The following is a 21,692-nucleotide window of genomic DNA, read 5'->3' as shown; positions in this document are numbered from 1 at the left end:
TGCATACCCCAGCTGGGCGATGATCAATCCCTGAAAATACTCATAATTGTGGGGGTGCTATATTCCAGACGCGGTCACTATACTCCCGACAGATGAAGAACCAACCGAAATTGAGCGCGACGAGCCACGGCGTCAAGCTACACAGTACGGTACCTGGCCACTGCCGGTGCTAACCCCATGCGACTAGTAGCCCCTTCGACTATCACCACGTGACAGCAGCTATCAGCTTATCGCTGACAAACAACATCGAACTCCATCGAAGACCATCACAAGCTCTTCCTCCGTTGTACTCCGTACTCGGTATATAAAACATCCTCGCCTCGTTCTCCGCTTCGCCCCATTCCCCAACCAACGCGCCAGCTACAACCAACATGTCAGACCCCTCAGACCCCAACCATGACGACCCCTCCAACAAGGACGACCCCCCTCTCACCCTGAAAATCCACCACCGCAACACCCCGCACGAGTTCACCCTCCCCCGAATCAGCACCCTCACCGACCTAACCGACCTCATCTTCACAACTCTGCTCATCCCCCCAACAAACCAAAAACTCCTCATCTCCCCATCCCCAGGAACCCTCAAACACCCCTTCCCACCGACCCCTCTCACCGACCTCCTCCCCCTCAACTCCCCGCGCCTCAAACTCACCCTCCTCGGCACCCCAACCAAAGACATCGACACCCTGAACGCACACTCCACCGCCCAGAAAACCCTCGCCGAGGCACGTCAGCGCGCTCACGCCCTCTACGGCGCAAAACCCACCCCCAGCAGCACCGCCACCAACGTCTCCCGCATCCATACCCTCTCCAGCACCTCCTCTGCTTCAAATTACACTTTCCATCGTCTTCTCCCGCTTCCTCACCTCCCCAACCCGAACAAATCTCTCACGTTCCTGGAACGACTCCGCGCCGATCCCGGAATCAAATCCGCCATGCAGAAACACAAGTTCAGCGTGCCGTTGCTCACGGAGATGGATCCGGCGGAACACACGACGAGTGAATCGCGGACGCTCGGATTGAATAGGAATAAAGGGGAGGTGATTGAGTTACGGTTGCGGACGGATGCGTATGATGGGTATCGGGATTATCGCACGATACGGAAAACGTTGTGTCATGAGTTGGCGCATTGTGTGTTCAGTGAACATGATCGGGATTTCTGGGATTTGACGGCGCAGATTGAGAAGGAGGTCGAGAGGGGCGATTGGACCAAGAGCGGGAGGACGGTGGCGGATCAGGAGTTCTACAATCCGGGAGATTGGGAGGGGGTTAGGGAGAATGGGTTGGTGGTGGATGATGCGGGGTGGACCGGTGGGGAGTTTGTATTGGGGGGCCAGGGTCGGGGTGGTGGGAGGACGGAAAGTCGGAGGGAGGTTCTGGCCAAGGCGGCGGAGGAGAGGATGAAGAGGGCGAGGGAGAGAGAGGGGGAAGGGCAGTCGTGACGGGACCAATGTACGGGGTGGGATGGTTGTATGTGCGTAGATGTTTGTTTTGTTGGATATACATAGCATGATATACTCCGTACGATTTGTTTTAATGACATGATATGACGATTTACACCTGCTCGTTCACCAACAAGCCCGCCATTCCTTGGCCCGTGCCAATGCACATGCTCGTCACTAGCACCTTCTTCTTTGTCCGTCGCGCCTCGCTCAGGACCGTGCAGATCTGGCGAGCTCCCGTTGCGCCCAGCGGGTGGCCCAGAGCAATGGCGCCACCGCGCGGGTTCACCTTGGCATGCTCCAGACCCAGATTGTTGAGGCAGTACACGGCCATCGAGGCAAACGCCTCGTTGATCTCGTAGATGTCGATGTCATCCTTGCTCAGGTTAAACTTGGACAGCAGCTTGGGGATTGCTGCAGTCGGGCCAATACCCATGACACGCGGCGGCACTCCCGCAACGGTGGCTCCGCAGAACTTGGCCAGGATAGGCTGGTTCAGCTCAATAGCCTTGGAGCGGCGCATGAGAAGAACAGCGGCCGCTGGAACACACATTAGCATGGCCCGTACAATCGACTACCACAAAGGACAACTTACCACCATCCGTAACCTGACTCGAGTTGCCTCCCGTGCTCCGATTGCCAAACTCCGGAAAAGCAGGCCGGATCTTGCCCAGTGCCTCCGCCGTCGTTCCATATCGAACACCCTCATCCTTTGTCAAAGTAACCTGCTTCACCTCCCCAGTCTTCGGATCTTTGACCTTCGTCGTAATGGGCACAATCTCATCGTCGAACCATCCCGCCTTTTGCGCCTCCTCCGCTCGCCGGAAAGACTCGGCCGCATACTTGTCTTGCTGCTCGCGTGTGATAGAAAAGTCCGCCCCGACGTTCTCCGACGTCTGTCCCATTGGTTGCATGCAGTCCGCCGCCTCCTGATTACGGAGGACCTCCTCGTTGAACGGACGCGGCAAGCGGTCGCCACCGGCCGACATCAGCTCTGCACCGACGGCGATACCAACGTCAATGGCACCGAGCTGGATCTGATTCGCAATATCCTGCACAGCCTTGAGACCCGACGAACAGAATCGGTTCACGGACGATCCACCGGCGGTGTGAGGGATACCGGCTGCGAGGGAGGCAGCCCGGACAAGGTAGGCCGCTTTACCGTCACCGACCTAGCGTAGAGGGCATTAGTGCCGATCGCGATGTAAGAAAAAGAAAGCGCTTACATTTCCCAGGCACACGTCCTCAACCAGGGCGGGATCCACTTTAGATTTGGAGAGTACCTCCTTCAACAGCGCGTATACCATGTAGTCCAGCTCCGTATCCTTGAACCCACCCTTGCCAGCCTTTGTAAGGGGCGTGCGTAGCGCGAGGGTGATGACTACATCATCTGGGTTCTTTTGAGTGCTGCTGCTGATTAGCCGTGACTTTTGCCGGCTCTGACCTATGCTTACATGGCGGCGAGTCCGCTGCTTCCTGACGGCTTCAGGTGACTGAGAATGGAGTTTAGACGATCTGCTGCCATGGTGTTCTGTGTCCTGTCCAGGGGTTGGTGAGCTGACAGCACGAAAGAGCGGAGATAAGCGGAGCAATCACAAGGCGGAGACCGGGCAGGGGGTGGCCAGTCAGAAGTTCGGGTGTAGATACGCAGCTGGAGTTGATTTAGGGGATGAATCCGAAAGATCAAGACGATGAAAGGAGAAGGCGAAAGAGGAGAGGGGGAAGAGGGATGATATAATGGACCGAAGCAGCGGGTGGTCTTTCAACAGTGCAGCCGAGCAGCCGAGGTTGTTTCCTTTCTGAGACACCCGCCCAGTACTTCCCAGCTCGGCCCAATTATGCGACGGGCGAGGTACCCCGGTTACCCCAGTCCACTAACTACCCAGACCCCTCGATAAGCTGCGCTGATTCTGCAGATTGAGACCCCACCGTGTTTCTAACTAGCTATGAATATATGTACAGTCTTCAGACTTGACGGGTGCGACATCCCGCCCGAATTAGCAAAAGCAGTCCAAACACATTAACACCAATCGCCTTTCCATTACCGCCGCCCATCCTTCCTTCAAAAATCCTTCAAAATTAGTCCAGCATTTCCGTGCCTACATATGATGGGGTTCCTCGTTGCTGATAACGCTGCCAATCTCGGACCAACTAGCCGGCGTAGCTGCACCGGACCGCTCAAAGTCGCTCAGAGTGCCCTCCGACCCATCCACCGCAGACTCATATATCTGACTGAAGCTACCAGCTGTAGACGGCGTGGACGGGCGCTGGTCGGGGTGGCCCTCGGAATCCAAGTCCGACAGATCCGAAAATGGAGATCTCAAGTCCCTACTGGTGTCGTTGACTGCATGACCATCCGGATAAGCATAAATGATCTGAGAGTATTCTTCAGTGTGGCTGGAAGCAGCTGAGCCGGGCCGATGGTAGCCACCCCATTCTACGGGGCGCTCGCCCTCTTCGGGCTGGGAATGCATCGAGGCCGCAAGCTTGTCCGGGGCTTCCGAAGTAGGTGTGAACTCAACCAGAGAGGGAGCATGGGAGCCAGGCTGCGGGATGGCAATCTGCAGACGATTTCCGATGTTGTTCAGGCTATCCGTTTCAATGAGGGGGGTCGAGTTCCCTGTCTGCTTGCCGCGTTGAACCGGCTGTGACGTCGTCACCTCCACCGCAGTCGAGTTCGCCATGGAGTCATTTGCGTGTGGCTCTGGACTGTCCAGAAGTCGACCGCTGTCATCCACCAGGGCATCGAAGCTGCTCGCTGGTGTACCTCCTCGAGCCTTGCGACGTGCTTCGAGCAAGCTGCGCCGCCGTTGAAGCTCTTCCACCGCTAGCCGCCGTCGCTCCTCAGCCGCGGCACCCACCTCCTCCGTCATCGAGATATCCTGCCTAAAAGCGGCCGCGTCTCGTGGATTAATCTCATCGCCAAGATGGTGTAGTGCCAGTGCGAGTTTTCGCCGTGAGTTGTTCACCCATTGTCGGAACTGAGGCGATTCGTAGACCGCGATACCTGCAGCGACAAGCGCCGACACAGTGATGATAATCCCTGAGATGTCAGTACCACCCCTTCCGAGTAGAAAGCACTCGAGTAGAATCGCCTTTTCACATCAGAAAAGAAAAAGCTACATTGGAATCACGGCACACACACGATGCCGATCGAGCCGGGCTCGAGCAGCTCATAGATCATTGAATGCATTTACTGATAAGCACACCGCCCGGGCAACGCAGCAAAAGCAGTCTGTCAAAGTGGTAGGGAACAATGAAAAGACCATCTAGAGCAAGCATACCTTTGGCAACCGGAGTAGGCATTGCGAGGCACCCTCAGTCGCGTCAGAGTTAGAGCTGGGGAGAAGCAGGCAGCCGTGAGTGTCGGCGTCACGACGCCCTTGTCATCCTGCCTTTCCCCGCCGCCCGACACATGACCCGCCCCTGCCCTTATCCGTCTGCCCTACCTGCCCGCCCGATCCGGCATCCCGCGTTTCCCCTCCGCCCGACTTCAAAACATAACAACAACAGCAGCAGGAGCAGCAGCAAGCAAGAACAACAACTTCATCTTCGTGCACCCCCATAGTCACTGCGACACCCGATAAGCGAGATCACTACCACCTACCATGTCCCGCCAATCCTCTATGGCGCAGCGTCCCCTCACGCTTACAGAGGAGCTTGAGAAGCTCGAGCAATCCATCACGTTGACCCTCCAGGGTACCTACCATCACCACTTGATAAAGCTCCTCCCAGGTCCCCTCTAACCTCGTCCTACTAGAAATCGACCACAACTTCAGTCAAGCCCATCACATTGTCACCACCAGTATTCTCCCCCTCGTCGAACAATACGCGGAGAGTTCCCGTGACGTCTGGGAGGGCGCAAAGGTATAAACATATGCATATCCCCGGCAACCACCCCTGCAGGCCAATTGACATCCCATCCAGTTCTGGAAGCAATTCTTCGAGGCCAGTGCCAACGTCTCCCTCTCGGGCTACGAAGAAAAGCCCACCGGTGACACCACCCTGCAAGAAAATACCGCTCTCTCCGCGGAAGAAGACCCAACTGCTTCCGAAAGCGTCGCGGACGAAAGCCACCACGAACTCCACCGAGGCGACGACCTCGAACTCACCTCCCTCAGTCTCTCCTCCCACAGCACGCCCCGCGTTCCCGCCCATCACAATCCCTATAACAACGATGATACAACCATAGCCTCCATCGAACACCCCTCCCCCGATACACGCTTCCAGCACGATGACATGGACGACGACGACGAAGACGACCCATACCTGCCCACCACTCCGGCCAAATACTCTACCTCCAGAACCCATCAATACACTGACGAGTACTCCCATGATCAATCCCACACGCCCATGTCCTCATCGCCATTCATCCCTCCAGCCGAAAATCCAATCATGCATCAGATGCCCGACAAAACATACCGCGTGCAAGCCACCCCGCTTGGAAAGGGATACGGATACGAGGCGCGGCCCAAGTTCACCGTTACACCGAAGACGAAAACCAAGTATGCGTACGATGACTCCCCGATCTCCAGTCCCGAGCCGGAGGCGCCGCAACTGCATGCGGAGATCTTTTCATCACCTATGAAGGGCGCGGAGACGCCGAATACAGGTCGCAGAAGGAGACCGAGCGCAAATCACCTTCGCATTACCCCGAAGCCTGGATTGAGTGTGCTGACACCTGCGCGGGGCGGTGGCGCGAGACGATCGGCATGGGATAGCGATGATGATTTTGATGACGGGGATGAGGATTTGGGCCCGAGCCCCCCGAAGACGATGCAGTTCCATATTCCGCAAAGCCGGTTGATGAAGACTCCTGGTGAGTACACCTCTTCCACTATCGCTCGCTATTTCCCAATTGGTGAATACTTACATTCAAAACAGCCAAGGAAGCGTCAAAGCGCATCGTAGAAGACCTCCTCTTCACCGCCGGCGCCAACGATACGACAGATGACCTGCCGGACGAGCAAAGCCCCAGTGTCATCCGACGGGTTGAGAGACTCGAAGACGAGACTTTCTAGAAACGATGAATAGTCTTCGAATATACACAGTATACTCCTTCCGCCTGTGACGTATACCCCGCATTCATTCATCCATCCTCGTAACCAATTGGAAACTTCCCATGTAGAACGAGATTGAAATGATACGACCCAACAACAATTATTAGTCAATTAGTACATCACCGTCACTCCTAGTCTACCATATCATATCATACTCCACACCATACCATACCGCACCTTATCATTCCTACCACCTCCTGGTATCTTCCGGCGCCAACGCTCGCACACTCTCATCTGATCTATCTGATCTCATCCGAAACACAGCAACTACATACAAATCCCAAAGCATTGAGATACCTGACCGAGACCAGGGTATACCAGACGGCGGGCCACTCAGCGTACAGGATACGATACGAGACCGACTTCTTCAGCAACGACGACATCAACAACAACACCATGACTAAGAACTAGCTTCGAACCTGCGGGATACAATTGAGCGGTGGGAAAATGGGGCAGATTACATGTGGGTAGTAGAGGCTTGGACACATAAGGGTATCGACGGGGGCAAGGTGATGACGATGATGGTGGAAGCAGGGCTGATATGAGATTGACGAAGGATGAAGGGGATGGGATGGGATGGGGATGGGGAGCGAATAAAAGGACCAATCGATCAATCACCCAGGCCGCCGCGATATATGTACAACTGTCATGAAATCGACAGGGTTCGGGGTATTCTAACGAACAAGGAAATGGAATGAAGTGGGTGTCCTTTTGGGAGCCAAAAAGGGGAGGAGCGATTAAGAAGCAAAAGAAAGGGGAGGGAAGAGCGCCGTCCACATCCTCGTTCATCCTGGACCAGGCCGGAGATGGCGGATGACGAGACGGGACGGGACTAGAATTCTACCCCTGCATACCCATGAAGATCTCCTGACAGTTCTCGACCAAAAACTTCAAAACCTCGTTCTTCTTTTGCACATCAGTCATCTCCCGTGCGAGACTCTCGGGCCGCATGATGGTTGGGGCAAACACCACGGCGATGTTCTGGCTGGTCATAAGGTTCTCCTTTTCGCGCTCAACCACGCGCCTCAAATGGAACACCAGGAACTCAAGCACATCCTGGTGAACGCGTGGCAGATCCCGAAGGCTCTTCTGTAGGCTCTCAATCCGAGCGGACTGAGAGGTGATCTCACCCGAATCGATGACTTTTTCGTAGACGTCAAACGTGATGAGCGGCATGGGCAGCTTGCGAAAGTACTGTTTCAATGCGGATGTCACGGCATGGATGTCAAGATCAGGGTCGGAAATATCGTAATCTTGTGGAGAGCGCTCAAAGCCTTCGCGAATGGTTTGAATCGCAGAACTGGCGCCGGACTTCCGGTAGATACCTTCCATGTCCATGCCTAGATTGACAGTTAGCCTCCCGAACACACGCCGATAACTGGCATAACATACCGCGTAGTTCAACTTCTTGAATACAACGCGTGATAATGGCAGGAATGATGCTCTTCTCCTGCTCCATACGCTGTTCCAAGTCGGTCCCAAAGAGGCCTGCGACTCATGTGAGTTTGCTGCTTGCCAACAAGTGGGGGACTAGATGCTTACCTCCAGGGGCAGGAGTTTCCGCCAGAGCAGGGACACTGTCGGTTTGCGGCATCCGGAGACCCGTTTGCTTGCTCCGCGGGTTACCGAAGAATCCAAAGCCGGGGCGACTTGGGTCCTGCGTTTGAGAGCGGGGCAGACCCGGATTGCCCTCTGCTGGCGCGTTTTCACTGGACATGAAGGCGCCTTTGAGACCTTTGGTGACGCCCTTGGCGACGTTCTGGCCTCCTTTCTTCCAGTTGAACTTGCGCGGCTGTCCCTTCCGGATGCTTACCACCTGGGGACCCGGAACGATCGTGGCCGTGGCCGGCTCAGATTCTTCTGAGATGTTCGTCGTCGCGACCGTGGGAACCAAATCGCTGTTGGCCGCCTTCAGAGCATCGATGGCCGACAGCGACTTCTCCTTGCCATGGGAGTAGATACCAAGTCCATTAGCGCCGCGGCTGCCGTCAGTCGGGTTAGCCTTGTAGAGCTCCTGGATCTGATGCACCAGCTGGTTGTTCAGCTCCGCCAGTTGGGCATTCTTCGAAGACAACTGCTCAAATTCCTGGAAGCTCTTGTCCTTCATACGGTTCAGATTCGCCAGTTCCTCTGCAGCATCGTTACGCTTCTGCACCAGTTCTTCGATCTGTGGTGTGAAACCCTCCTTCAGCTTTGAAATCGATTCCACGAACTCCCGCAACACATGGTTGGTCAGCTTGCCAAGGTCGAGAGAACCGCCGCCGCCACGCTTTTCCGCCTCGAGATGATCGGTCAGGACCGAGAGCTCGCGCATGGCGATCTCCTTCTGGGCGTCCAAGACCACCATGGTAGACCGCTTCTCATGTAGCTCAGTGTTGACCTGCTTAACTTCTGCGCTTGCGTTCAGCATCGCTTCCATCTCCGCAATCTTCTGCTCCCGATCAAATACGCGCTGCCGCTCCTTGCGCAGCTCGTTCCGTAGCCACGCCACTTCCTCCGGTCCCGCATTCTCGGGGGAGATAGCGGAAGGGCTTGCCAGGTCGGGCATCGCCCCAGATCCGTTGACAGGCGATTTGGGCCATTTGGCATCCCTTGATAGGCGAGATCCTTTGTCGCTGTAGGAACGGCCGTGGCGTACGGAGTTGGAGACGCGTCGAAGGAAAGACTCGCTTGTCTGCGCAGAGTTGCCGTCATCAGAGCCCATAATCCGGGCCATATCTTCCTCCATAGTGAAATCGGCGCCCCCACTATACCGCAGTAACGATGGAGAACCCGCACCATCTGTTTGGCGATAGGCCTCGACCTGCTGAAGGGTGCTGATTGAGTTGGGACGCACGGGAGGCTTAGGTTGTTCATTCACTTCGCTACGCGGGGTCCAGGCGGATTCACCGGTCCTTGGAGTACTCTTGCTGGCACCCGTCCGGTCCGTAGATCGTTCGCTCCACTGGTCGCTGGGGGTAACGGACGACGGGCGAGGGGATGTGCCGGCCTCCTTTCTCGGGGCCTGATGCAGCCTACCCTCCAGGGAGTCTGCCCGCTTGGGATGCTGTATGCTCGAAGAGGACAAGAAAGAGTGCGATGAGTCTACCGATCCCGTGGTTTCATGCAACCGACGTAGCTCGTGAGAAGGTCGAATCGGGAGTGTGGCAGTATTGTCACCCGCAGCTCCGTCTCTCTGGGCGGTCGCTGATTTAGTGCTTTCGGGGCTTGGTGTGGAGAAAGTGCTGGTCTCCTTACGACCCAAATCAGACCTGGAACTCCGAGCGGAGGCGGACCTGGCAGCACTCGTGCCGTTAGCGAGGTCATCCTGACGCCAACGCGCGGCGTCAAGATCGACGCGATCCCGGCCTTTTTCCTGGTACGCAATATGCGGAGACGAATTCTCCGATCCCTGAGGCGATTTCTGGTACGTTGTGGAAGGTAACTGTCCACGAGGGGGCCGTTGTTCTTCGGAGGGGTCAAACGCGACAGGAATTAAGAATTCTCCCCCGCTATCTGCTTCGGACTGGTGAATCATGGAGTGTCGATGGCTTCGGTAAGTGCTCGAAGGGAGGATCAGGTTATCTGCAACAAAGACCTCACGAATTAGACCACGTCCCAAAGCATGCCGTGCAGTTCACATGCTGTGTGGGCTCACTGACCTTGAGTATCGACAGGCGCGCGAGTAGCAGAAGAGCTTCTGCCCCTTCCTGCGTCCAGCGCAGGCGCAGCTCCTCGCAATGTTGCATCGGGGGTCGTATCTGAATAGGCATCTGCAGCTGGGTCGTCCGAGCCGTGAGATCTGGGTTCAGGTTCCTCTGAGGGCAGAGATGGAAGGGACTTGTCCAGTTTTATGCCTGGGGGCTGCTTCCTGGTGGGTGGAACATTCCGGTTTCGCTTTCTCCGCCGCTGCATGAGTGATTCATGGCAGTCCATACAGAATATACCCTGTGAAGTTCGGGCATAGCGCAGATTTTCGATCTTCCGTTTACAGTTCCGGCATCGAAAGCACTGTGCGCAGAAAGCTTGCTCGCCCGTCAGAATGGCAAGATCCTCGATTTTATTTCCACACGAGCTGCAGCTGTAGGTGCAGTTGCTGCAAATCAACGATCCGTCTCCGAGGAGTAGCAGGTGTGCGTCAGAATCGAGAAGGGTGCCGCAGGTGCTGCAGCAGAAACATTCAATGTGCCATCGATTGCCCGCTACACGGGAGAAAAAGGAGCGGTCAGCCACTTGTTGAGACATGAAGCCAGAAGACCCAATGCAAACCTACCAAGTTCGAAAGCCTTGCCCTCTTCTAGAATCTGTCCGCAGAGAAGGCTCAATTAGTATGCGATGCCCGCTTCTCCTCCAACCCGTGACTTATGCATACCTCTCCACAACCCTTGCAAGGAAATGGGATATCGTCCTGGTCCATCGGGGACTCTGGATATGCGGGAGACTCCATCCTGTACCCCTCGCTCGAGTAGCGATCGAGGAAATCGGGTTGAATACAGCGAGCCGATTAGGTAGCTAGGAGGGCGCGGAGGGAGGTAAAAGACGAGGTAATACTGGGGACGCGCTCGCGATGCGGAAATCACAGCGAGTCGTTCAAGTCGACGGGGGTCTGGAAGTCTCGTTACGGATGCGACAAATGCGGTAGAAGATGTAAATGCCGACCCAGGTCAAAGAAAGGAAAGATCGCTAGAATACCATACGGCCGGGGAAGTGCAGAATGATGCCTGTGAAGACCGGGGGGGGCTGTGGTGCCGGGGAAGGACACGAGTCCGCGCGCGGAATGAAAGCAATTAACTCCCACCAGCAAGGAACAGCAACAGGATCATAAAAGATTAACAAGTCTAGTAGAGTGATTAGATTAATAACAGGGTTAGTGGCAGATCGACCAGGGTCAACATGGTGGAGGAGGGGAGGGGGGAGGCACGGAGAGCAATAGCACTGGAAATTGGTGACGAGCGGCCGCCAGACCAGACCAGGGGCACAGCGGAAGAGGAGGGGGGGGGAACTACCGAGGACTGACCATGCAGCTGCTGCAGCTGGACACCACCACCGCCTCGTCTGATGCGGATAAAATAAGAACAAGAAATGGTAAGCAAAAAAAAAAAAAAAGGAAAGAGAAAAAAAGGAAACGGGGAAAAAAAGGTCAAGAGCCAGTCAACGGGACGGAGGACAAGCAGGGGGAGAGAGACGAAGAGTAGGCGAACGAGGGAACGAGACGAAAGAGAGTTTGAGGCCGAAATGAAACACACCAAACCGTGAGCGTCGTTTCAGATAGACTCGCCGCGGGAGCCCATCCATCCCCTCGTCAACGCATCCGCCATTGTGTCAGTCATAACTATTGTGGCCGGGCCTATTGTCTCGACAATCCGTCTCTTAAGAACATCTCAATTCATTCATCCAACGCGAATCTGCCCTGGAGTGAATGGGCTGGAGGCAGCATCATGGAGCCGGGCCCCCATCGAGGCCCCATACGAGGGACTCGAATACGATACTAGCCACCTTCCCAATCAGGCAGGGCCTGGACTGTCTCCGCCGGTATCGCGGGTATTGGTGGTACGGTACGGCTCGGTTCCCAACACCTCAGGCAACCATCAATTGCAGCCAGTCCCATTACGACTCGTCTGTCTATTGCATAGATAGTAGTCTCTCCAGTCTATACATCCAAAAATCCATATGTATCCGGCATCCATCCCTCCTAAAACGCCTATTAAACAATTATCAAAAGCAGTGTAAGTCTCTGTCCCAATATACTTCATACCCTTTTCCTCAAGATAGTTAACTACCTTGTCAGATGACATAAGTCGCACGGATAGGGCACGATGTAATCAAGCTACTCCGTGGACACCTCCCATCTCGGCATGGATGAGAGCCTCGTCGGCCAGCTGGGTCACCACCGTCTTATTATCCAGGGGTTCTTTTCTTTTTCTCTTCTGAGATCTCCGTGTTTCAGTCTGACGGCAGGGTTAAGTCTCCAGCGACTGGTGGATCACACTTGTCCGATACGTCTCACTGCGCTGGATCAACTCCTGATGCGTCCCTTGTTCCGCGCAGCGGCCCTCTTCAATCAGATAGATCTGATCCGCCTGGTGGATCGTGTTCAGCCGATGCGCGATCGCTACAATTGTCGTACGGCCCGCTAGCGTCGCCAGCGCTTCTTGGATCTTCTTCTCCGACTCCACATCCAGTGCGCTTGTTGACTCGTCCAGCAGCAGGAGTCGCGGCTTCCGCACCAGCGCCCGCGCAATAGAAAGGCGTTGGCGCTGCCCGCCTGAGAATTGCTTGCCGTCGTGGCTGCACATGGTCTGGTACCCGTCCGGCAGGGACATGATCACGTCGTGGATGTTGGCCATCCGACACGCCTCTTCGATCTCCTCCTGTGTCGGCTCATGGCCAGGCCGAGCACCGAGGCCAATGTTGAACGCAACTGTGCCTTCGAAGAGAACGTTCTCCTGCGGTACCAACGCAATATCGTCACGGAACTCGGTGCCTAGTTGCCGAGTCACATCGACTCCATCGATGATCACCGACCCGGACGTGGGTCGGTAGAACCGCTCTAGCATAGCGAAGGTCGTCGACTTGCCCGATCCGCTAGGTCCGACCAGCGCACAGAACTGACCGGGCTTGATGTCGATGTTAAGTCCTCGTAGAATCGGGCGTTCGGGCCGATTGGGGTAGGTAAAATGCACCCCACGAAGCTGAGCGCCAATACCGTTGTCATTCGCCCGTCGGACCGTACGGTGCGGCTTTTCGGCGGCCTCCACATCCTGCACGGTGGCCTTCTCCTCGAGCAGGCTGCTGGGGGGCTGGATGCTCTGCATTGAACCCGGCGCCAGCTCCTCTTCCGCGGAGCGGGTGGTGAGCAGCTCGACAATGTTGGATGACGCAAGGCGGGCCTTGGAGATATCCGGTGCCAGAGCAAACATCTGGCCACAAGACTGCGTGCTGAATAGCAGGGCAGGTAGAACAATGAAGAATTGGGTCTGAGAGTACAGCCCCGATGCCACCTGCCTCGATCCCCACCAATACGCCAGGGCATAAACCAGGTTGCTGATACTGAATGCCAACGCCAACCAGGCGTTGCCGTGTGCAATGGCCTTCATTGTATCTCGGTATGGGCGGCGCAGGGCTCGGCCAAACACTTCCTGGGATTGCTTCTCGAGGGAGAATGCAGCGACAGCGCGGATGTTGTCTACGGCCTCGACGGTGATGGCCGTCGCCTTGGCAAATGCCTTCTGATGCCGTTCGGCGAACTTCGCCTGAACACGGAGCTTCATCATACCTGCCACCAGCAGTATGGGAATGGTCGGAAACAGGACGATGGTGATCTTCCATGCGATGGCAAAAGAAATCACCAAGCCAGCCACCAGGTTCACGGCTGTAGCAAGGAGGAGACCGATGGTGGATCCAGTAATGCCACTCAATGAAGCAGCATCGCCGGTAATATAGGTTATCAAAGTTCCTGGGGTCCGGTCTTCCATGCCATGCCATTGTATGGTTTGGTTGAGCAACGACCGCAAAGACAACACCCGGATACGGTACAGGATCTTATCGGCTGCCCAGCCAAACGCGCAGCCGCCCACCACGTTGGCCGTAAGCTCAACCAGGGCAAGGACGAAGAACAACAACCCATAGAGATCGCCACTGTCACGGATGGCAGAAGAAGGTCTGCATGGGCTTAAACTGCCGACCGTATGGCCGAACACGATCGCCTCGGCCGAGTAACTGCCACCAATGATAATGGACATACAGAGGCCGAGGAAGATCAACGGCAGGTTAGTTCGCATTAGCGAGAAGGTATACTTGATCGTGAACCAGCCGGAACGCTTCTGTTTCTTTTTTGTGCTGCCATCAGCGCCACCTTTGGAACCCGGAGGCGTCTCAACGACCACCGTGTCATCTGTAACGTCTGACCCGCCGATACCTACCGAGGCTTCCTTCTCATCAGTGGGCTGCACACTTTCATGGAGACTGCTTGCTGTAGGTGCGCTGCGGATCATGTCACCGGGAATCTTTAGGTCTTCGACACTCAATTTGCCCAGATTCTGAAGCCGTACCATGTCTGCATAAACACCGCGCCGGGCCACAAGCTCCGCATGAGACCCTTCCTCCGTAACGCGCCCAGCCTGGACAACGACGATCTTATGTGCATCTTTGGCAGTGGCTAGTCGATGCGCAATAGAGACGGTGGTGACCTTCTTGGAGACCTTGGCCAGCGCAGCCTGGATGAGTTGTTCGCTGGTGGAATCCAAGGCAGCCGTAGCTTCATCGAGGATGAGCAGGCATGGCTCTCGCACGAGCGCTCGGGCAAGCGCGATTCGCTGTTTCTGGCCTCCACTCAACTGGTTTCCTGCCGTTCCCACGTTGGTTGCGAATCCATGGGGTAAGGCGTCAATGAAGTTGAGTGCGTTAGCACTGGCAGCCGCCTGCCTCACTAGTCGTACAATCTCGGCCACACAACCGTCAAAGCCCGTCAGAGCATCTGTCTCTGGCGCACCTTCCCTTACCCTTGCAGCAAGATCCGGGAGGCTTGAATCAAGAATAAATGGGGCTAGGCGCCGGTGCCTCTCTGCGGATGAGGACACCAGGCCGTACGCGATGTTTTCTAGGATCGTCCGATCCAACAGCGACGGTTCTTGTTGGACAAAACCAATGTTACCTCGCAAGTGTCGAACATTGAGATCCCGAAAGTTCTTGCCTCCGATTGTGACATCGCCCGATTTGGGGTCATAGAACCGTTCCAAGAGTGACACAACCGTCGACTTTCCACCGCCAGAGGGTCCGACAATAGCGGTATGCTTCTTCGGGGGGATGACAAAATTCATTCCCTGCAGAACGGGAACATCCGGACGAGCCGGATACGAGAAGTGGACATCATGGAACTCAATGTTCTCTTCTCCAAACGCTGCCGTCTGATCACCTTCGTCCGCAGTTCCATCAATGGCGGACTGGCGATTGATCACGGCCAGGAGCCGCTCCGAGGCGCCGGCTGCAGAGGCGAATACATGGATGAAGGGCGCGACTTGACTTAGGATAAATGACGCATCGATGAGCACAAAAATAACAGTATAGACGGCGCCCACAGAGACCCCCGAGCTGCTGTTGGCTACCGAGTCGGAAATCATCTGGGAACCTTCCCAGAAGGCCAGGGCGTTGGCTGAGTATGCGACGAAGTACAAGAATCCAAGCTGTGCGGCGTGTGTCCCGGCCTTTTTCAGCGCGTCCATGGATGATCTGGAGAGGTAAGTGGCGAATCGTTGTTCCAGACGGTCATTGGCGTTGAAGGCGTGGACCAGGGTCAAATGTGACAGGCTGGACGAGGCAATTGACGTGGCTGCATTGATATTGGCCGTGACACGGCTCGCATATTTCTTGATGAAATGACCACCCACCAGAGACATGAGTAAGAAGCAAGGCACCACAGATATTAGGATGCCAGCTATCTTTGGCACCTTGATGAAAGCCACGATATACGAGGTCACAAAGTACGAAACGGTCGCAATCACCAGACCCACCTTCTCCGAGGATCCCATTTGCACGGTCTCGATATCGCTGACCAGACGAGAGATCACATCGCCAGAAGGAAGGGACTCGATGAAATTCATGTCCTGTCTGATTATGCTTTCAAAGTATCGCCGGCGATAGCGGCGCGCGAGACGCTCGCTCACCAAGCACCAGCATGAAGTGTAGATGTAAATGATGAAGAAGTTTGCTATGGTGATATAGACCACATATAGGACCTTAGTGCGCACGCTAGACGAGAGATCCGACGAAGCATTGTCCGAAGTGGAGCAAGTGGTCGAATTGAGGTCGTTGATTAAATCACCAAAGACAATCCCAAGTAGTGGGAAGGGCACTCCGCCGGCGATTCCGGAGATCACACCGCAGACGATGAGGAACACGTCGAACATCGTATAGTCCAGAGAGAACAGGAGATGTATGTAGGCGAAGAACTTCTTCAGGTCTGCTTTAGTTGGTACAAGCTTTTTGGCATATTGCACCTAAATGCGAACGGGGCTACAGTCAGCCTGCTCATACGTCACCCCGCTCCCAATGAACGAGTAGACAATGACATACCAAGTCGCTGGCGCTATTGGAGCTTTCCTGCCCATCATGAGCTCTACTTGAGTCTGGCATGATGGTTTTCCGGAGTGTAGAGTCTCTGAGGAAAGGGAGAGAACGGTAATTGAGCAGACGCGATGGTCTAGAATGCCCAGCCTAGAAGAACGGCCCAGGTCTAGGAAACAACAACGATTGAGCCAAGCAGGAAGATACCCATCAATGAAAGGCGCCGTAGAAATTGTTGAAGCTCCCTTTGTGATGTCTCAACGAAAGAGGCGCACTGGGAGCCAGGTAGCAGCAGCTCCAGAATCCCTCAATTGGAGAGGTATGGGTCGGATCCCCCGCAAAACAGTCGACCAACAGTGGAGGAGTGAACCAAGACACTCTTGCATACACTCCCACGAACGCATCCCCGCCAGATCAGACAATACACTTAGTGAACGAGAGTTTTCTTTGGAGTCGGGGAAGAAAAGAAGGGGAGAGGGGGGATAATGAGATGGGGTTTCAAAAAAAAGGAGGGACTAGCTCGTACAGAGCAGAGACAGGAAGAGAGGAATCCATTTCCCATCACGACGGCTCCGGTTGCGGCCCTGACGAGCTAAGAATTGGGGCTGAGCTGGAGTTGACACCATGGTGCTTGGGTCTGAGGTCAGTCGCAGGGAAAGCCATGAGTAAGAAAAATCCGATAACCCCCAAAGTCGACCACCGGGAAGGAGGGTCCCGCTTCGCTGGTGGCCGAGCGGAGAAGAAGAAAGTTAGAAACAGGCATGGATCTCCACTCGGCAGGCAGGTAGGAAATAAGGAGGGACTTCGGAGTGACCTGCCAACGGTAGGGACTCTGCACATCAAGCGCTGTATCCTGAAAGTACCCAGGGTGAACCCGCGAATCAGTCTGGACTTTCAAAACCCGCGGGAATGCCGTAAAAAGTTACTTAGGAGTAGTGAGGAAGATCGACCATTGGGCATTTCTGCTCTAGACACAGTGGGGCCAGTGGGAGGTTGGTTCCTGGGATCTGTGTGATTGTACTGAAAGTATGTACCATACTGTGTAGTGGCACTAAGGAAAAGTACTCTTAGCCGAGGCCACACTAAGGCGTATATGATCGTCTCCTAATCCCAGGTAAGGAACCAAAACATTGGGTTGACTGGCCGACAGCAAACCTGCCAATCCAGCAGTCCTCGTCCACTATGAAAAAAGAACAGATAGGACACAAAGGATACTCAAACTAAAATTTGCAAACGAGGGTTCAGGCGCCAAGGTACTGGGCGTGGGACGTGGCTGACGGATCGACATGTTGTCGGGTTCATCTGATAACTCTGTGCCTCCATCACCTAGGGACGGGCTCGCCTCCAATCACCTGCCTTTTCGGGCCCCGCGGTGGGGACTAATTCCCAAGTTCTCCCATCTTCTTTCTTATTCCTCCGGCTCATCGAATCCCTGCATGCTGCCACGAACCTTCACATGAAACTTCCATAGGTCGATCTCGGTGCCGTCTGCACTTTGCAATGCCGTTGTCCGATAATTCTCCTGGTGTCCCTAACAATCAGTGGCTCTTGCCCACTAGCAGCATTTGGATTTTGACTCGTCCTTCCCCGGTCGGACCAGTCCGATCACTTCCCCTTTTCTCTTCTCTGCCAGCTTCGATTATTGTGTCACGATAAGGCCACCACGAAGAATATCTGCGATAGCCCTCCCCAGCGAATATCAACGATTCGAGAAACAGATGACAATTTCCTTACAAACGAAGGATTTTAGTAATATTCTAGAAATGTGAGCGACCGTACTAGGGCGGAAGGGATAGGAACTAGTATCCGCAATCCCACCTGCGATGGGGTCACCGATGGAGCGTTCCAAGTTATCAGATGGCGCATTTTACCCCATCGGGCACGGCTAGGTAATACGAGTAGTCGAGTACTACTTGGAGATTTTGCCTGCCGAACTCCTGAAGACCGGTTTCCTTCTGATTAATCCTGCCCGTCTTCCAAGGCCGTTCAGGGGCCGGTGTCACTTGATTCAAAATTTCCATTTCCTTTATCTAATCTGATCGATCGATAACCCCCGACGGCCTGTAAATCTGATTAGATGCTGATCTGATTAGATCCTGTCCATTTTGGTCTTCATCGTTCCTGCTGTTCAGCTGTTCCTGCCCAAAAGATCGGCAAGGATTGGCGTAAGGGACAAACGTTCAGCTCTTCTCTTAGGAAACTTTGTCGAGTGAACATTTGGCTCCTAACCACTGATGGCTCTTCCACTGCCGTCGTCTGTACACCGGCCGCCATCCCCACCCATCTTGAATGCCGCAACTCGAGAAAATCGCATGCACAAGATTTTTGACTTTTTGGACTTTTTAAGCTTTTCTCGTACACTATATGTTCCTTGATCCACCCCTTTTATGATCATGTCTTTGTTTCTTCTTTTTTACCCCTCTTTACTACTCAGATCATGACAGGTCAACTCCCCATTGAACTGCCTCAGGCACAAGAGACCAACCACAACAAACAAACATAGTACAACCTGCCAACTTTCCATCCCACGTCCTCGCAGAGTCCCAAACCGCTATAGTTTCCACCACAAGCCAATCCCAGAGAGAGTACATCCATCCTCATCCTCCACCCCATTACCCGATTACCCCCTCCTCCGATCCCAACCCAACCAAACACAAGTTACACAACCAACCACCTCGACAAACCCCTTCCACAACACCATGCCAGTCTCTCACCAACCCCTCCTTCAAATCCCTCCCACCACCCCAGACAAATTACCCAACATGTAATCCAACCCATCTCAACCTCACAGCCCGACACGTTTTCAGTAACGATCAAATCAAAGAACTAACTATTCGCATATTGATTTCAATATCGTCATCGCGATCACTATCCCTATCAATAGTAGTACTAAGTAAAAGTACAAGGAATTATCCCCCAAGCGACCCACCAATATCCTCCCCACAACTACTAGTACCAGTACCCAAGTCTCAATAACAACCTCCTTCCAATCCATTACAGAGTACAATCCCACCTGAAATCCAAGAAGCCCAACCCACCACGAACCCAACCCCAGCCACCAAACCCAAACCAAAACTAAAAAGAGAATAAACAGATCCTACTCGACGCACAAAAAAAAAAACAACAGAACCAAAAGCAGAGCCAACTAGTAGATAAATCACAAGGATGAAACCCATAATAAAGAGGGAGACCGATATCCGGATGACTATCCCTGCTGGTATACACCGGACCACCCCATTGACCTCCATCATCCGACGGGTACGACTTAGTACTAGTATGGCATATGGCCAGGGACCTGGTCGAACCAGAGATTAGTACTCCCGTCGGCAGGGATGAGTCACCGGGAATCCTGGTAGCCAGTGACTGTTAGCTAGTAGTAGTACCTAGCTAGCTACAGGACGACGAACCCGGTAACAACGACAAGTACGACGTACGGAACATTTCATCAGAACCAAGCTCATCCAGAAACCGACACGGATAATAATAATAATAATAATTATACTAATAAGGATCATCAAAACAATCAAGAGGGTTGATTCCCCAAGACCAGGACCCGGCTGCACCCGATATACGATATCCTTGAATCGAGGCCACCGGGACAAGGCCCCGGAGAGATCCTGGTCGAAAGGTTCTGGGCTGATATGAGGAAGGCTAGTACATGTAATCAATCACGCATAGAGTCCCATGGTCCCGACTGCAGGAATTCCACCGGAGAGAAGGAAGGAATGCACTCGACTACCGCCTGGATACCACCGCCTATCCCATCTCAAGCCGAGATACGCAAGATCGGTCACCAGAAGTGAGCCAAAACTTAGGGACTGCGAGAACAAGAGCCGAAACAATGACAGAGTTCGCTCTGTGCTCCCTGTGGACGCGTCGAATCTGCAGACGTCGTTGACAGGGCTGGATGCAGATGGAGGTAGAGTCCCGTGGGGAGACAGAGGCCGGACTCGATACCAGAGCCACATGAATGGAATAGGGATATAAATTACACTGTGCTAATTGAATAGGACTATGAATATTAGAGATGGATTGAACTGGAATAAGAATACACTGCATGAGTTGAGTAAGAATACAAAAAAAGAATCCACAGCATGAGTAAGAATAGGAATAAGAATACATTGCGTGAACCCCAACTCATCTGCCCCCTACCTGGCAAGGTAGTAGGTCAAGAGGCGACGGGTATTTTCGGTGGGCTCCCTCAACACCTGCCAAAACTCCTCCTCGTCTCCTACCATCTTGCGGAGTTGTACGCACACTTCTGTCGCCGCCTGGCGAAGACCCACCCGATTGCTGGTCAAGTATTTTGACACAGGCTCTCCAATTTTGTCCACCAACTCATGTGGCAGACGGTTTCTCTCGGTGTTCATATGCCGTAGGACAGTTGTAAGTAAATTAAGTCCCATGCACAGGGAGCGGGCGTTGAGCTCTTCCTCCGTCATCATGATCACGAGAGTATCGACAACTTCGACCTGGTCTGCAACCCCGATAACCTCCATCGCGGTGTCGGGCAAGTCTAGCGCGAGATGGCAGGATTTGTCGTAATGCACTCTTGCCCGGATCAGGGCCTTCACGATGCGATAAGAGAATCGTCCTATTTCCATTGTGGATGAACGATCCACCAGTCGCTTAATATGCCGAAATGTGTATTGGACCGTAACAAGCACTTGAGTCTTGAAATCAGCTAGACGTCGGCTACCCTGTAGTTTCGCCTCGGGGGCCCTTTCAAGCTCAGCAAGGAGGGCATCCAGATATTCTTCGTATTGTTCTTCTGTGTCGAAGAGCCTATCATTGCTTAGGATAATCCGCTGCATCTTGCGGTAGCCAAGGAGATCCATATCCTGTGAGAGGATTCGAGGGATCGCCGTCTCCAAAGTTTGTTGGGCGGCAAGGGAATCCGCGGTTCTAGGGGCGGTGATGCTTCGGGTGCGTGCAACGTGCAACGATGGGAGTTGCTCTAGGGAAGATAAACGTGGTGCGTCGTCAAGATGAGCAGATCCGTTCTCAAAAGATTCAGTCATAGCAACCGTTGATGTCTCGGGGTCTTGTTCGGTTGTCGACCGTGGTGCATTAACACGATGAGCGACAATCGGATACCGAATCACTGACAGTGATGGGCTTCGTGATCTGCCCGGTGAGTTAGGGGCTGAAG

The 21,692-nt window shown here is 54.1% G+C and overlaps 7 protein-coding genes across 7 annotated transcripts; 2 read left to right on the top strand and 5 right to left on the bottom strand.

Annotated features, from left to right (window-relative positions):
• Positions 1-289: 289 nt before the first annotated feature.
• On the top strand, positions 290-1,549 carry BO80DRAFT_427267 (putative zinc metalloproteinase). Its single transcript, XM_025719965.1, has one exon. It carries the CDS (start codon positions 372-374, stop codon positions 1,437-1,439), a length of 1,068 nt encoding a protein of 355 aa, XP_025573001.1. The 5' UTR covers positions 290-371; the 3' UTR covers positions 1,440-1,549.
• On the bottom strand, positions 1,480-3,159 carry kat1 (putative 3-ketoacyl-CoA ketothiolase (Kat1)). The gene is made up of 4 exons (XM_025718010.1): positions 2,894-3,159; positions 2,666-2,846; positions 2,035-2,611; positions 1,480-1,979 (listed from the first exon to the last, which is right to left on the bottom strand). Exons 1-4 carry the CDS (start codon positions 2,962-2,964, stop codon positions 1,552-1,554), a joined length of 1,257 nt encoding a protein of 418 aa, XP_025573000.1. The 5' UTR covers positions 2,965-3,159; the 3' UTR covers positions 1,480-1,551.
• A 335-nt stretch (positions 3,160-3,494) lies between these two features.
• Positions 3,495-4,776, bottom strand: BO80DRAFT_412219 (uncharacterized protein). The gene is made up of 2 exons (XM_025718009.1): positions 4,724-4,776; positions 3,495-4,482 (listed from the first exon to the last, which is right to left on the bottom strand). Exons 1-2 carry the CDS (start codon positions 4,743-4,745, stop codon positions 3,539-3,541), a joined length of 966 nt encoding a protein of 321 aa, XP_025572999.1. The 5' UTR covers positions 4,746-4,776; the 3' UTR covers positions 3,495-3,538.
• Positions 4,777-5,065: 289 nt separating this feature from the next.
• Positions 5,066-6,460, top strand: BO80DRAFT_361095 (DASH complex subunit ASK1; the record flags this gene model as incomplete). Its single annotated transcript, XM_025715991.1, has 4 exons — positions 5,066-5,138; positions 5,200-5,306; positions 5,367-6,258; positions 6,324-6,460. 4 exons carry the CDS (start codon positions 5,066-5,068, stop codon positions 6,458-6,460), a joined length of 1,209 nt encoding a protein of 402 aa, XP_025572998.1.
• Positions 6,461-7,118: 658 nt separating this feature from the next.
• BO80DRAFT_155914 (putative Rho GTPase activator Rga) lies at positions 7,119-11,043 on the bottom strand. Its single transcript, XM_025713825.1, has 6 exons — positions 10,851-11,043; positions 10,752-10,782; positions 10,141-10,680; positions 8,042-10,063; positions 7,892-7,987; positions 7,119-7,839 (listed from the first exon to the last, which is right to left on the bottom strand). Exons 1-6 carry the CDS (start codon positions 10,923-10,925, stop codon positions 7,340-7,342), a joined length of 3,264 nt encoding a protein of 1,087 aa, XP_025572997.1. The 5' UTR covers positions 10,926-11,043; the 3' UTR covers positions 7,119-7,339.
• Positions 11,044-12,350: 1,307 nt separating this feature from the next.
• On the bottom strand, positions 12,351-16,609 carry BO80DRAFT_466870 (ABC transporter ATP-binding protein; the record flags this gene model as incomplete). The annotated part of the gene is made up of 2 exons (XM_025722809.1): positions 12,351-16,473; positions 16,550-16,609. The coding sequence occupies 2 exons, from the start codon at positions 16,607-16,609 to the stop codon at positions 12,439-12,441; spliced, it is 4,095 nt and encodes a 1,364-aa protein (XP_025572996.1). The 3' UTR covers positions 12,351-12,438.
• A 4,079-nt stretch (positions 16,610-20,688) lies between these two features.
• BO80DRAFT_447297 (uncharacterized protein) lies at positions 20,689-21,561 on the bottom strand (the record flags this gene model as incomplete). Its single annotated transcript, XM_025721602.1, has 1 exon — positions 20,689-21,561. The coding sequence occupies one exon, from the start codon at positions 21,559-21,561 to the stop codon at positions 20,689-20,691; it is 873 nt and encodes a 290-aa protein (XP_025572995.1).
• Between the last annotated feature and the right edge of the window lie 131 nt (positions 21,562-21,692).

This window comes from Aspergillus ibericus (assembly GCF_003184845.1).
Source record: "Aspergillus ibericus CBS 121593 unplaced genomic scaffold BO80scaffold_34, whole genome shotgun sequence".
Classification (NCBI taxonomy): domain Eukaryota; kingdom Fungi; phylum Ascomycota; class Eurotiomycetes; order Eurotiales; family Aspergillaceae; genus Aspergillus; species Aspergillus ibericus.
This window is presented reverse-complemented; position numbering and strand designations above follow the sequence as displayed.

Coding starts and splice junctions, on each gene's coding strand:
- BO80DRAFT_427267 (XM_025719965.1), top strand. CDS start 372: ATGTCAGACCCCTCAGACCCCAACCATGACGACCCCTCCAACAAGGAC.
- kat1 (XM_025718010.1), bottom strand. CDS start 2,964: ATGGCAGCAGATCGTCTAAACTCCATTCTCAGTCACCTGAAGCCGTCA. Junction 2,847..2,893: donor AGCAGCGGACTCGCCGCCAT/GTAAGCATAGGT, acceptor AATCAGCAGCAG/CACTCAAAAGAACCCAGATG. Junction 2,612..2,665: donor AGGACGTGTGCCTGGGAAAT/GTAAGCGCTTTC, acceptor CCTCTACGCTAG/GTCGGTGACGGTAAAGCGGC.
- BO80DRAFT_412219 (XM_025718009.1), bottom strand. CDS start 4,745: ATGCCTACTCCGGTTGCCAAAG. Junction 4,483..4,723: donor GCCTACTCCGGTTGCCAAAG/GTATGCTTGCTC, acceptor CTGACATCTCAG/GGATTATCATCACTGTGTCG.
- BO80DRAFT_155914 (XM_025713825.1), bottom strand. CDS start 10,925: ATGGAGTCTCCCGCATATCCAGAGTCCCCGATGGACCAGGACGATATC. Junction 10,783..10,850: donor CTTGCAAGGGTTGTGGAGAG/GTATGCATAAGT, acceptor CTCTGCGGACAG/ATTCTAGAAGAGGGCAAGGC. Junction 7,988..8,041: donor GGAAACTCCTGCCCCTGGAG/GTAAGCATCTAG, acceptor CATGAGTCGCAG/GCCTCTTTGGGACCGACTTG.